Raw genomic sequence first — 14,188 nt, 5'->3', positions numbered from 1 at the left:
GTATGTTATTGCCTCGTACGGTTGCATGAAAGGAAGACTAATTATCACTAATGGGTAGTAGAAAGAACACATTATCATAGTTAACTCACATAACACACGTTTAAATAAAGACGACAACATTACTGTTTGACCCATTTATTTCGTAAAGTAGCTTAACATCAACAAATTAGCCTCCAAAGTAATTTTCTTCTCGAATATCTTCAAACATCAATGAGATTACTCAACTAGAACCATTTAAATTCACAAGGATAAGAATTCAATAGCTAATTATTATGATTAGTCCATCCTGTAACTTAACGCAAATTCACATTGATAAAAGAAAATGTTCTAAGAGAAATCAAAGGAGAATTTCCAATCACAAGTCGTAAAAACGAACTATGGTTAAGCATCTCGTAAATTTGATAAAAAAAATGATAGGAGTATAGTCGGAGTATAACCTTCACAAATGATTTTACGTAATCAGAAAAAAAGTTCCAAGATATAAACTAGTTGGTCGCAGTATATAACCATTGGTGACGATTTCGATTCTTTTTCTTCGTAATTTAGCTTTGTCGACGACATTATTTTGTTTCAATTTTGATTGCACAAGCGAAAAGCCGCATCCTTTCGGATGCCAATGAACAAATACATAACATACAAAGAAGAGAACCATTAACCCCGCCACTGAATCGGGGTCCTTGTAAATCTGCATACAATCATAGTCTTTAATCGTTGTTGTATCGAGCGGTTGTATCCTAAGATCGAGACCTCCCGTGGCTTACAACCAGACGCTACAAGATGATGTGAACCGGAGCTTTTAACTTACTGGTTCGTATCTGCAAACACAGTCGTATATGTTGCCTTGGATCAGTTTTTGGGCCAGCCTTTGATTCTTCACCATTGCAAGCTGCAAAAGAAGTCGTTCTTGTTATTGGAGTGTAAAAGAAAACCGTAGAATGCTATTGCAGGTTGGATCAAAGTTCACTTGGTTCGCTATCTCCAACGGAAACATCACACCAAGGTTAATACCGACAACCATTGAAATCCTCACCTTTAACGCATCACATTTAAACTTCGCATTAAGGTTGGTATGAAGAGCCCTGCCCATCCCTTCCAAGATAACCTGCATGAATAGTATTCAGTCAATAGAATGATTCGAAGAGTTTTTCTAACTCATTCTGTTTTTTTCTTCGGGTGTTTATCATGTTATGAGTAATGCTTGACAATGGTTTTAGTAGTTTGAACAAGGATCATACCAAATCGGCCTCTTTTGCAGCAGCGGCTAGCTCAGAGCTAACCTGCCGTAAGTCTATACAAGGACTGCCGCAACCATTCTCAACAACCATTAACGGAACTGAAGATGAATTTCCCTTGGAACCATCTAGAGAGCTAACCATTGCATCGACAAGTAAACCTCCCGCTTCAGCAGCTCTGCGAAGAATGTCACAGTGCTGTTGACTAGAAGAATCAGTTTCTTTTTCCCTCGTCATTTTATATGTACGAAAGAAAGGTTAAAAGACTTAATCATGCTTGTGGACTGACCTTGGCAGCTTCAGCAACAATTTCAGGAAGCTCCATTGCAGTTGCATCATTTAGAGCCGGAAGGGAGTTGGCAACCAAAACAACCTGCAAAATCAATCTTACTACGGCATTTTCATTGCATAACTTAATTAGATACGGATTACGGAATGAGCCTTGGGAAGCAATAAACTTACTTCCGTTCCACGTCGGAGAAGTTCCCGTGCTAGGGGCAGCATTCCTAGAATAACGTCAGCACCCGAGTTATCCACAAATAGCAAAGCTCTTTTATGCGGACGAGGTTTTGTATCTCCAGATCCTAACATTCTCTCTTTGAAAACATCAAAGTCATCCACCTGCATAAAGATTAACAGCTCTTTTACATTCGAATACCCAATTGGCAATTAATTTAAAACAACTGAAAGGACATGGGAACTTTGTTTTGAATCCACTTACGCGCCAAGGTCTTTGCATCTTATTGCGGCTCATTCTATAAATTTCAATAATCGTTCCTTTGTGATAGAGATCCACGCAGGCACGGGATCCCCAGTCGAAAATGTTTGCAGCAAGGACACCTTCAATAAGGGTAAGTAGTCTTGCTTCCTGTAAATTAAGAAGATTTCAAATGATCAGAACAACGGTTCAAAAAGTGCCAGTTGGAATGGCTCAACTGTGCTGGAAGGAACAAACTAAACTGTCCGAAAATGTAGCGAGGTGCCCACAATAATTTATATTTACCACAGTTCAACCATAATAGAGTAGGCTTCCATACTCTTTAAACTTTTGCAAAGACCGAATGAAAGATGAATCGGATAAATATCAACTGATACCATAATGGCATTTGGTAACCACCATATTGAATGAAGAACGGGAATTGTACCTCACTCATACTATCAAGCTCCATCAGCAGATCGGCTAAAACAGCAAGTGATGCCTCATTTTCCCTGTTGCATTCGTAAACCAGGAGAGGGTTAGAATCACTATGAGTTAAGTATATGAAACAACGACTTTCATTAGGCAAGACCTTCTTTTACACTATTTAAAGATTTTCTTTTACCTTTGTTTTATACTTCTATACGCGTCAACAAATTGGAACTCCCTCAAGCATTCTTCTCTTAGTTCCAATAGATTCACCAACCCTAACTTTCCATATGCAGCAGGCTCCTCCATCAACCTATACAGCCAGTTGGAAGATGTTAAATGGAATAAGTACAAATAAAAATCTCTTTGATCTCCAAGAACATATTATTTTAGGAAAAAAAAAGTTTCAGACGGGATACATGATAGCATTACAAACTTGTACGCACATGTATGACACACAGAACCAGGAGTTTCAAGCTTTATAACAGACCAGAATGTTATATAATACAAATATTAGATACAATTTCTCATAGCATAGATACCGTGCCAAGTGAGCAGAAAAAGCACGAGCAAAAGCATCGCCCCTTCTTTTAGCATCATCCGTTCCACCTTCACTTGCCACTGCCTAACATATTCACATCAACCTCTCAAAGTCATAAATCAATAATGAAATTGTATCCAATCTGAATTTCTGTTTGCATTAATATTATCAAGGAAGATTCTAAATACACAATGAGCACTAACAAAATGGAAAGGCAAAACCGCAAAAACAAAAACCAAAGAGAAAGTGAACTTTTCAATATTTTCCACATTTAACTATAACTGACGGACATCCGGTTGCCTATAAAACTTTAGACTCTGAAAAAAATACAGTTCTATGAAACAGATGCTCTAGCTGATGCTATGTTTACCTTATCAACGAGGTCTGGTAGATGCTCTGACAGCACAGTGAACCAGTACCTATAGCACAAAAGACACTCAAATTACCCATAACAAACTAATCATTCATAAATTTGGACATCAACAATTTCAAATAACACATTATAGTTACTAGCGTTGTGCAGATGGATTCTTAAGGATTTCCAAACAAAAAGAAAACTAACAGCATGTACTCACTCTAACTCGCCGGGATCTGAGAGATCAATAGTGTTAGGCTCATACCTGTAACATCAAAAACCAAAATAGTGTAAGAACTCAGCACCAATCATCAGATCCTGGTAAAAGACGTGCCCCACGGCTGTACCAAACATATTAGTGTCTCACTTGTATCATTGTAAAGGATACCAACACACTGAGTGAAACTGTCGAAGTTCCGAAAAGTACAAGCTTTGTGAGGATAGGACATACGGGAAGGGTGATCTTGGAACTCCACTCTATCAGAGAGGTATAGTTACCATCTAATCTAGGTCCCAGCAACTATATTCGCAGGGTAGTGATCAATAAAAATCTAGAAGTTGACTTACGTTTTTGGGTCCGCCAATAATGGAAAGACTTCCAACGTGGGTACCAGATGTAGGACCCCAATGTTTAAAGCACTTGCATCAGAACGCAGAGTACCTCCTTTGGACGAAGGAACTTCAAAGCCTCCAAGTCCGGTAGTTCCAGGAGGAGCCATTGGTACTGGAGCAGTAATCTCAGTCCCTTTCCGAACAAACTTCTCCATCCATGAAATCTGCAATCAAGGTTTCCGACTCACATAAGTTCTAAGATTTCTTGGACATACTTGAAAAGACAAAATTGTCCAAAGACTAGAATTCCATTACAGAGCATAGTATAATCATTTCCCTTTTTTTACAAGAGACCCAAATTTTACTAGTAAAGAAATTGATACAAGTAACATGAAAAAGAAGAACATCAAATCCCGGACAACAAAGACCTAAAGTACCATAAGATTAAAGCTCCTCTCATTAGGGAAAGATATATAGGAGCATTCATGGTGAGACCAGTAAAAAACAATGGCTTGTAGCCTTGTACATACTGAAGAGTAGATAACAATCAAGGGCGGAGGTAGAATAAGCTGGGGTGGGCTATAGCCTAGGGTAAATTTTGGAATTTCAAAAAATAGCATGTAGCTTTATAAGCCAAAGTTGTCTAGTTTGAAACTAGCACAACCTTCTTTTATAAAATTAGCCTACCTCGAACAGAAAAAGAAAAGTAGCCCACCCCTACAGACTTTCCTAGCTCTGTCCTTGATAACGATGGAAACCGCAGCTGATTGCTCAACCTTTCCTATTCCTATAGTCCAAACTCTAGCAGCTCTTATGGTATTTCTTTCATCCATAGATTCCAACCCTTCTGCCTTTTAGCCAAGTTGGCCTTTAGAAAGAATATATGCAACTGTATAGTTGCTCCAATAATCTAATCTTCAAAGATGCCTCAGTTATTTATTTATTTATTTGGAAAAGTATAAAAAGATGTGATTCTAGAGAATCATTGTAGTGGAGTCAATTTTCCAACTCTAATTTGATTCTCTCCCCGAAAAAAGCTGTGATGCATTGCGGGACATTTTGACATTAAACTTGTTAAATTTTTTTCAGACCGATAAATTAAAGCTGAATTCATGCCTTCCCGAAACTAAACAAGAGAAAAACATACAACCCAGATCCATTATTATCAGAGAATCAGCAGCCCGGGGTCAGGTCTTTTCAACTCTGATAACATTTTACCTTCTCGTTCAAATCCCCAAGTGGTGGACCATGAATCTTTCCTCCAGTATATGGTGCGCCCATAGGAAATCTTTCAACTAAATGATGGACCTTCAAGTCATCAAGACCATGCTTTTCATAGCTCATAAATGCACCTAAAGCTCCCAGAAAACCTTCATGTCTCAAAAACATTGCTTGTGCATCTCCATTTGACCTAAAAAACACATACGATATTTTCAAACTTTAAGATAAAACAGTAAACAGTTATACTCAATATCAAAGACAAGGAAGAAGAGGAATAAACGACTAAATCTTGATAAGAAAATTGTATGTGTACCAGAACTGAACCGCAAAGGATATAGTGTCCATGGTATAAGCATGGCCCCTTATGAAAAAACCTCCAAAATATATTCGCTTCAGACCAAACCGTAGTGCATTTAGATAAGCTATCTGCACAGCAGAACAGTCCAATCAGATCTACCAAAATTAGCACATCTATTAGTTCTTTACAACAAAAATTATTGTTATCATCTTTAGATCTCTGTACTCGACAGAGGTACAACATAAATTGCATTTTCATGACATAATCTTGTAACTGCAGAGCACACCTGGCCAATATTATAAGAAATCATTCGTAAGAGAGACAGTGATATATCTTCAGGGCTGTAGTCTTCAAGTTCCTTGTTTTCTGAAATAGCCTTCCCAAAACTAGAGGCGATGGTTGATGCAGATAGACCGATCTATAACATGTTTTATGATTAGGGATTCTTAGTCTCACCACTAGATTAAGAAAATTTGCATAATTCATGAAAATCAATATCAAGATTTCTGACTAATTTACAGCTCCAAACTTCAAAGTAGTGTTCTCAACAGAATAGACAATCTGCATACCTTTGAGTAGTCCATACCACCATAAATGTCCCCGACAAGCATGTCTATAGCACCATTGTCTCCCCGTTGACTCAGCTCTAACAACTCATCGAAACTGATAAGGGAATGAATTAGTCAAAGACCTGGACAAACTTTCTAGAAAGAGATGAGATGAAAAATAGAAAGCAACAAAAAGTTAATCCGAAAAAAAAAAAAAAAAACCTTTTGCACTTTGTTAACAGTTTTCCCAAGCCCCAATAAGTACCGCCACCAACATTTGTTCCACTTACCCGCTGAAATTTGCCATCTCCATCAACCTATAGCAACGTAGATTAATTGATAATTAATAAACTCAACAAGCCTCCAGAATTCAATTAACAAAAAGAAAACATAAGAAAGAGTTACCTTAATTATACTAACACCAGACCCAATGTTAACTAGAAGATATGGGAATAATTCATTCTGGTCAATCTGCACAAACTCTTTCTGACCCTCCATGTGTGTGAAAGCTTCATGACGTATTGCCTACTAGAATCATGGTGGAACATCTAATTACCTCTCAAAGAAGTACGGTTATCATGGAGGAAAGAAGGCAAAAATGTACTAAAAGTTAATATGATAAGAGTACTTGATGACATCCCTATATGGTACCCAGACAATTTATCAGCAAGCCATGAATGAACAATCTCATGATAATTCCAAATCACCGTCTTTCTTTTCAGACTGTAATATATTCAACACATAAATGACAGAACTCCCATAGGAAAGAAGAGATATAAGCAACTGAGAATACCAAATAAACACTAAATGCCAGATTTCTCGAATAAGGAAAAATCTCTAATATCACAAATGAATTGAAACAAAAAGCCAAAAGTTAAAGTTTGTTTTTCTTGGTAACGTATGAACTCAACTCAATTTTACTGATAGAGGCAAAGTCAACACCCAGGAGCAGAGAATTAGAAGTTTTTAATGTTCTTACTGGAAACTAATGGACATACAAGTTCATATCATTTTCATACAAAAATACACATCAAAAGGAGCTAAAAAACCTAATCCATAAGAAAATGTTATCTTGTATCAACATCCACCTTGAGGAGAAAATTTGCTCCAGATACTAGACAATTCATTTCGTCTTCTTTGTCAAGACTAACCCCAAGCCGTTCTTTGAAGAGGTCCGCAAACTTGTATGCCCCACCACCTGTAGCCTTCAGGCAAGAATTCATTCATTGATATTAGTATGATCCCCAAAAATACACAGAAATAATGGAATTCCAAAATACATAACAAGATCGATAAACACTTATATTACCTTGATTACAGAACTTTCATTGGTTGGGGCATCAGGATTCCAGATACGAGCATCCGTTCCTATCCACAATTTGTCTTTCTTAGAACATAGGTATATTATTTTGCTAAAAATTGACATAGTTACATAAGGATTCAAGCATAAATATCATACAAGTTCGAGAAATCTACTATGCTTAGCTATCAAATAAAACAACTGAACAAGAGAAAAGTACATCAAGAAAAAATATACCACCACGGTGAAGCTGCTTGGAATAGATGAAGTCTAAGCACTCGTTAATCTTGTTTGTCTCAAACTTCACAAAATGAAGCCGCCCACCTAGAATAGGGTAGCTTCTCCTACTACCATTTGATATTCCCAACCTTTCCTTCAAAGTTTTCTTCCTTTTATCATCAATTGATTGGCCTTCATGTCTTGAGAAATACACCAACTTGATGAGAGATCCTGCCATTAACCATTAAACAGCTTAAAACGCCGATCTTTATAAACACACTAAAACAGTTTCTTCGAACTCAAAATTTACATGCGATCCCACACAGCCAGGTACTGATCACAAATTCACAGTTAAACTTAAAACACCAGAAATTATAGCACCAACAATCACAATTAAGAAGTTCACACTGGAATCATATAGCATGGCATGCATAATTTCACTTTCTCTTCACCAAATCAAACATATCTTTATACATGCCATATTGGGGGAGGGGGAGATCAAACACGAGACCTCCGTGCATTGGCGAACGCACTTAACCAACTGAGCTACAGGCCCCTTCCTCCAACAGATCAAACTTCTACTTTCCTTAAAAAAGATGTTCACTTTAATCTAAAAAGCTAAGCAGAGAACAAAAGAAAACACAACCCATGCACTGAAAACTAACACCAGAATTACCAATAGTTAACCAATAAAACAGAAAATTTAGAAACCAAAAACCGCAAAGACTTTTCAAAAGCAAGTGATTCAAGTGAGGAACACAAATTATACCTCCAATGTCCAAAGCCAAGTGAGACAAGTCATCAGACTGATTAGGCAGAAGAATTGCGGGGTCCCTCTCTTCAAAATTCCCTTGAATGGCAGCTTTGCTGAGGTCCAACTGAGGCCGGGAACCTGACCGGTGAATCGTATCTCTCTCACTACTACTTTGACCAACCTCTCCTCCTTCTGTTCTAATCACCACATGGGACTCTAAAGTATTACTGTTTTTGTCACCTTCTTCCTTCTCTCTCCCTTTTATATCGTTAGTTCCAAAACCAGCCATTAATCCAAAAATTCACCCCCTCCCAACCTCTCAACTGCTTCCCTTTGGCTTATGTGTGCCCACTTTGTCCTCCTCTGTACTTAATAAACAATTAATTAATTAAAATTTGACTGAAACAATTAAGAACATTGCTTTAAATTTACAAACTTTGAAACTATTTACTGATTCAGAAGAAAACCCTTGTGACAAGATTCAATATTTGAATTAAAATTTCTGAACTTGGGGACCCAAGTGAAAAATAGGATGAAATTATCAAGCTTTTAAATGTATCTGGACCACCTCAGACAAAATTTACATCAAATGGTAAGAAGAAACATGTAAATTATGTAATTAAACAGAAAAAAAAAAGGAGAAATAAATGGACCCAGAAGATTATAAAAAAAAACAATAAAAAGTTTAAAAATTTTGATTAGGTGAGGAAGTGGGAGGGAACTGGTTGAACTGGAAATGTTAACGAAAAACCAAATCAAATGCGGACCTTAAAAGTGTGAAACTTTGAATCCGAGAGGACGGTAGACAGCAACACAGTAATACGAGGATTTAGGAGGGGAGATTATGAAAGATTGGTTCTTTTCCTTGTAGGAGACTTGGGGCAGTCAACAGTTTTTGTGTCTGTCTCCGGTTTCTGATCGGTTTTGTTTGGTTCCTCCTGTGATTGAAGGGCTGGGTGGTGTAAACGTACTCGCATAGGAAGCGCGTGAGAGTTGTGCTGATTTCGCGCCAAACAGCCTATGATTTCGAGCCTTGCAGCATAAACTTTAGAGAGTTTTAACGAAAAGCCCGTTACTGTTTATTTTAACGAAAGATCATATTTTTATACTAAAAAGTTAAATCTGATACTATTTACTTTACCCTTTATTTTGTCATTATCTTTAAAACTCAAAGTTTTCAAGCCATTTTCATTAGTTTTCCTTAAAATTTATGTGAGAGTTTAATTATTGGTTCATATGTCATAAACGGGTTAATTATACTAACGCCTTCTCATGTTTATCATGTTTTCACAAAACCTATTTACGTTTGAAACATAAAACTAACACCTCTTGTGATTTTAATTTACTTTCACATAATCCCTAGAGGGCTGAAATCACCTTAAAGTATTTTTTTAAAGACAAATTTACCCTTATTTTTAATTAGGGCATCCCCTCCGCATTCACAACATAATAAAAATTCTTAACATGTTTCACCTCCTCCCTAGCCATCCTCACAAGAAGCTACTCCTTCATCTCGGTTTTTGGATCAATCAGCCTCTCCATAAGCCTGGCCTCACTCTTCGCCATAAAAAAAATATGAAAACTGCTGAACTTCCAAAAATCTTCCTCACGAAATGAAAGTTGTTGTTGGAAACCTCGAACTTTTTTATGATGAATTCTGCAAAAAATTCAAGTCCTTGGTTGAAGATAACGATATTTCTTTAATTATTTTATTGTTTAATTAATTTGAATTTTTATTCTATTTATTCAAAGGATTTTTCATTTTTTTTAAAAGTATAATTTATAATGAGGGCAACTTTGTCCTAAAGGGGTTATGTGATAGTGAACTAAAACCTTAAGGAGTGTTAGTGTTATGTTTCAAAAGTGAAGGGGTTTTGTGAAAACACAATAAACTTGAGGGGGTGTGAGTGTAATTAACCCATTAATACCCTGCCATAAACCAACGTTATGACTACCAGCTGTATAAGTTCATAGTCTAAAAAACAAAAGATAAGTAATGGTAAGTCTCAGTTTTTTTTTTTTTTTGGTCCGAAAAGGCTATCAGGAATTTCACCCTGTCCATAACTACAGTCAAGAAGACTCACCAACCTCGGAGCATTGAAACCAAGACCTCCCACATTTTCTTTTTGTTTATTGGGAAGCCTCGATCCGCCATTACCATTGGGTCACTTACTGTGATTCCGGCTATATTAGTGTACCTTGTTCTTTTTGGACACCATTTACCAAGTCTTCTACTTCTTAATTTAAATAACATAACCATGACATCCTGCTTTTTTTTGTTTCGAAAGTCAAAGATTCTAACAATTAGATAATAGACAATATCGATTAATTTTCTCATGTGTGAGTTCTTATTATCTTGTTCGGTTAGCTTTGTTCTTAAAAATTTAGTATATTTTTGTTTGAGTTAACAGCATATAGCCCATTTTTCAACCCAAAAAAAATCAACATAAAGAAATTGTCTGGTTCCAACAGGGATCATTGGCCATACAATATTGGAGGAAACTAAAAAGTTCTAACTTAAAAAAAAAATATTAGGGTGAACATAATTAGATAAGATTATATTCATATATGATTTTGTAAGCTTTTAAATACGTACTATATTCAGCTCTCTTTCAAAAATGTTATCACCAGCAGCAGTTGTTTGCGATCTTTGTCGTTATGTGGGCTTTAGCAAAAGCAATCATTTTAGTGATTCATTTAAACTCAAGGTACTGTGTTTTTAAAACTTCAAAGTATGACACTGAAATGTTAAAAATTAAAATCTCGTGACCTACTTTAAAAACACCCTAAAAACTTAAGGTACAGATCCACTCCAACAAAGAAGAGAGGAAAACCTACTAACATTTTCACCACCAAACGCTTCACCAATCCACCGTTGTCTCAGGACCCAGAAAATAGAGACTCGACCGCGTTTTGGAGTTCGAATAAGCTGGAGGAGTTTGAACATGTTAACGATTCATATGAACACGTTAAATGCCGCCTTCATATATCTAATTTACATTACACATAAAAAATAAACTTGTTTGTTCATACAGCCGCAATTCCACACGAAAAGAAAACAAAGGATTCGAGGAACGCTAATCTGTACCACCATTATTATAACATCTAGTAAACAACCAAGAGGTGGAGAACTATACCCTGTAAATTTCATCATCATTTCACATGAGAGAAGAATCAAGCATTGACAGCCTTCTCCGCAGGAGATGCCTCTGTACCGCCAGTTTTTTTGGTTTGCTTGGTTTGATAGTCTTTAACAGCTGCCTTAATGGCATCCTCGGCGAGCATGCTGCAGTGAAGCTTCACTGGAGGAAGTGAAAGATGTTTTGCAATCTCTCTGCAACGACATTTCAAAAGAACCAATTGAAACAATGAGCAAAAATGTGTGAAGAGAATGACACATACTATCAAAGCTTCCAGCAGAACAAATTCTGAGCAACAGCAAACCAGACCTCAAACGGATAACATAAATCACTATGGCAAAGGCCAGTAAGAGGACGGTTAGTTGGCAAAAGGGGCACCAAACAAGGCTATTTGACTAAGCAGGACAACGAAAACACGGTAAAAATCCTACCTTTTGGGCATAGTATCGAATCAAAGTTCACAATAAACACTTACGAACCAAATTAGCATGCAATTGCCATTGGCAAGTATTATACAAACAAATATAAATACTGAAAGAGTAAAACTAGCATGATGCAAACCAAAAATACGCACTCAATTAGATATCCAAGTCCATAATGTTGACGAAAATATCAGCGAAATATGAACAAAAGAAATTCGATAAGAATATAGGAGGAAGAGCAGAACTCACGTGTTCTTAATCGTCAAGACTTCCTCCATTTGTTTCCCCTTCACCCATTCCGTAGCTGAAAGAAGATACAAACCCAGCATTAGAAAAATTAAATCGAAGCTATCTGTCCAGAAAGAATCATATTCGCCAAATTACGACAAAAAACTATGCAAGGTAAGCATCATATGCCATGATACAGTAACAATTATGCATCTTAAACCTATAGAAATGTTACAATTCCAAATTTATTGGCTTCAAAGAAAGCGAAAACACACCGGATTTGTTTCAATGGGCGAAAATCTCCCATTACCCCAAATTGTGCATGCAATTGATTGATTACTGATACAGGTACCAGGATGAAATGCAACCATGCAGGAGATAATCAAATTAATCATACATATTACACAGATAAACAAATTAATCATACATCAACAAAATGTCTTGTACGAATTGCAATGAAATACGAAAACTCGGGAAAATGCATGAATTCAATCTAAACACCTGGACATTTTAATTGGCAACCCAACAGAACAAGTTATAAGCTCAAAAATTACACATGCTTATGCGTACCTCAAACTAAACCAACAAAGCACCAAATAATTCAGTCAATAAACACTACAGTCCATAGGATGCTTCGAATTCAGATTGCTATTAAAAAGATTCATTCTTCTGTCTTCTAGGCAACCAAACAGTCAATAACATAAACAAATATCTGAATATATACACATATATACGTGACTAACCGACAGAAGAAGAAGCAATGGCCGATCCACACCCAAAGGTCTTGAAGCAAGCATCAACAATCTTTCCCGTGCTGTCATCGACCTTAATCTGGAGCTTCATCACGTCGCCACAGGCTGGAGCGCCAACGAGCCCCGTGCCGATCGTCGGGTCATTCTTGTCGAACGTTCCGACGTTGCGGGGGTTGTCGTAGTGGTCCACCACCCTCTCGTGGTACATACGTGGCAGGCTCAGGACCGCCGGTGACTGAGCCTCCGGCGAGCCCAGACGGCCGCCTTGGAGAATCCTCTTCGCCGCAAGTCTCAACATTTTTGCTTCGCGGTTGCAAAATTTTCAGGGTGAAATATTCGGTTTTTGTGAACGAAGGCGGAGAGAAATTGGATAACAAAAAACGACTACGATATTTGTAGATTCCCATTTTTGGATGGCGGTTTGGTTGTGGACACGTGGACGGCGGAGATTGTTTTAAAATGTGATATGACAGATGTTTAAGAAAGCAAGTTTTCCAGATTTCTGGATGAACTAGTGAAGAGAAAATCCTCGTTAAATCCTTTAATTACATTCGTTCATCATATATCGTGTGGTCAGTTTTTATCAAGTATTATTTATATTCAATTTTAAATAAAAAAATTTACAATAATTTCTGACCGCATAATATACAATGAACGAATATAATTAAAGGATCTCTATAATCCTCTCAAAGAGAATCCAACTAAAATCCTCCTGGCAAGTGGACGGTAGAGGTTTCGCTCGGGTTGTCATAAGCCCATTTGGGCCTGTTTGGACCTTGATCCAATTATCAACGAGCCTGGGCTTTTTATATTACCATTGTAAAATGATTGGGTCTGTGTACACCCAAAAGTGATATTTGGGCACCCAAAGTTTTGAAGAAAATTGAATGACAGATATACCCCTTAGTAAAATGACCCAAGAACCTAATTAAATGTTTCAGAATAAGAAAAATACTAAACCAAAAGAATTTATATTTATTATTACATTACATACAAAAAGAATACTCCTAAATTTGAAAGACGAAGAAAGAGAAATTCTAGATTATAAAAAGAGTGAATATTTTAAAGTGTTATACATGTATACATGATAATTAAGGCTGAGAGTTATATTATCACATTCATCCCATTGAATTTAAAATGTGTGAATCTCTGCAGTTATCTATATCCAAGAGAATTTTTAACACCACTAGCCCACGCATTAAAGTCGGTCCACCATAGCTTGGACCAGTTCGTTTAATACATAAGACGAGTCGGCCATCTCACGTTATCAACCTCAAGCTTTGGTTTCAATAACCAATAATTGTATTTTTTTTTTAAATCCGAAATTTTATTTTTATGAACCTATGTTATTGGTATTATCATATACGAGTGAGAACTGAGAAGGATCTAGCTAGCTGGACAGATGGGTTCCTCAACGAACCTAACTTCCCCTCCATCTTGTTCTTAATGTTCATAGTGCTGGTTTCACACACTGAACTCACTCCAAAAAAAGGGTTGCAG

General features: G+C 36.9%; 2 protein-coding genes across 3 annotated transcripts; both read right to left on the bottom strand.

Annotated features, from left to right (window-relative positions):
- Positions 1 to 501: 501 nt before the first annotated feature.
- On the bottom strand, positions 502 to 9,086 carry LOC103455216 (pantothenate kinase 2). Of its 2 annotated transcripts, none has more exons than XM_008394807.4 (23): positions 8,914 to 9,086; positions 8,162 to 8,509; positions 7,411 to 7,623; positions 7,183 to 7,241; positions 6,962 to 7,078; positions 6,279 to 6,398; positions 6,096 to 6,190; positions 5,895 to 5,988; positions 5,612 to 5,743; positions 5,341 to 5,453; positions 5,025 to 5,217; positions 3,822 to 4,030; positions 3,475 to 3,519; positions 3,270 to 3,318; positions 2,901 to 2,983; positions 2,555 to 2,671; positions 2,378 to 2,441; positions 1,954 to 2,100; positions 1,695 to 1,853; positions 1,522 to 1,605; positions 1,236 to 1,430; positions 1,031 to 1,102; positions 502 to 886 (listed from the first exon to the last, which is right to left on the bottom strand). In XM_008394807.4, the coding sequence occupies exons 2-23, from the start codon at positions 8,433 to 8,435 to the stop codon at positions 797 to 799; spliced, it is 2,724 nt and encodes a 907-aa protein (XP_008393029.2). In that variant the 5' UTR covers positions 8,436 to 8,509; positions 8,914 to 9,086; the 3' UTR covers positions 502 to 796. The 2 variants fall into 2 exon arrangements, with proteins under 2 accessions (XP_008393029.2, XP_070668615.1); XM_070812514.1 differs by having other exon boundaries at positions 8,162 to 8,514; positions 8,914 to 9,066.
- Positions 9,087 to 11,107: 2,021 nt separating this feature from the next.
- LOC103424508 (iron-sulfur cluster assembly protein 1-like) lies at positions 11,108 to 13,094 on the bottom strand. The gene is made up of 3 exons (XM_008362588.4): positions 12,680 to 13,094; positions 11,958 to 12,012; positions 11,108 to 11,480 (listed from the first exon to the last, which is right to left on the bottom strand). The coding sequence occupies exons 1-3, from the start codon at positions 12,984 to 12,986 to the stop codon at positions 11,321 to 11,323; spliced, it is 522 nt and encodes a 173-aa protein (XP_008360810.2). The 5' UTR covers positions 12,987 to 13,094; the 3' UTR covers positions 11,108 to 11,320.
- Between the last annotated feature and the right edge of the window lie 1,094 nt (positions 13,095 to 14,188).

This window comes from Malus domestica, chromosome 14, assembly GCF_042453785.1.
Source record: "Malus domestica chromosome 14, GDT2T_hap1".
In the NCBI taxonomy this organism is placed as follows: Eukaryota; Viridiplantae; Streptophyta; class Magnoliopsida; order Rosales; family Rosaceae; genus Malus; species Malus domestica.
This window is presented reverse-complemented; position numbering and strand designations above follow the sequence as displayed.

Excerpts from the sequence above, each read along its gene's own strand:
- LOC103424508 (XM_008362588.4), bottom strand. The coding sequence starts at position 12,986 with ATGTTGAGACTTGCGGCGAAGAGGATTCTCCAAGGCGGCCGTCTGGGC. Across the intron at positions 12,013-12,679 it reads CATTGCTTCTTCTTCTGTCG|CTACGGAATGGGTGAAGGGG; the intron begins GTTAGTCACGTA and ends ATCTTCTTTCAG. Across the intron at positions 11,481-11,957 it reads GTCTTGACGATTAAGAACAC|AGAGATTGCAAAACATCTTT; the intron begins GTGAGTTCTGCT and ends ATGTCGTTGCAG.
- LOC103455216 (XM_008394807.4), bottom strand. The coding sequence starts at position 8,435 with ATGGCTGGTTTTGGAACTAACGATATAAAAGGGAGAGAGAAGGAAGAA. Across the intron at positions 7,624-8,161 it reads CTTGGCTTTGGACATTGGAG|GATCTCTCATCAAGTTGGTG; the intron begins GTATAATTTGTG and ends GGTTAATGGCAG. Across the intron at positions 2,101-2,377 it reads AGCTTGATAGTATGAGTGAG|GAAGCAAGACTACTTACCCT; the intron begins GTACAATTCCCG and ends CTTAATTTACAG.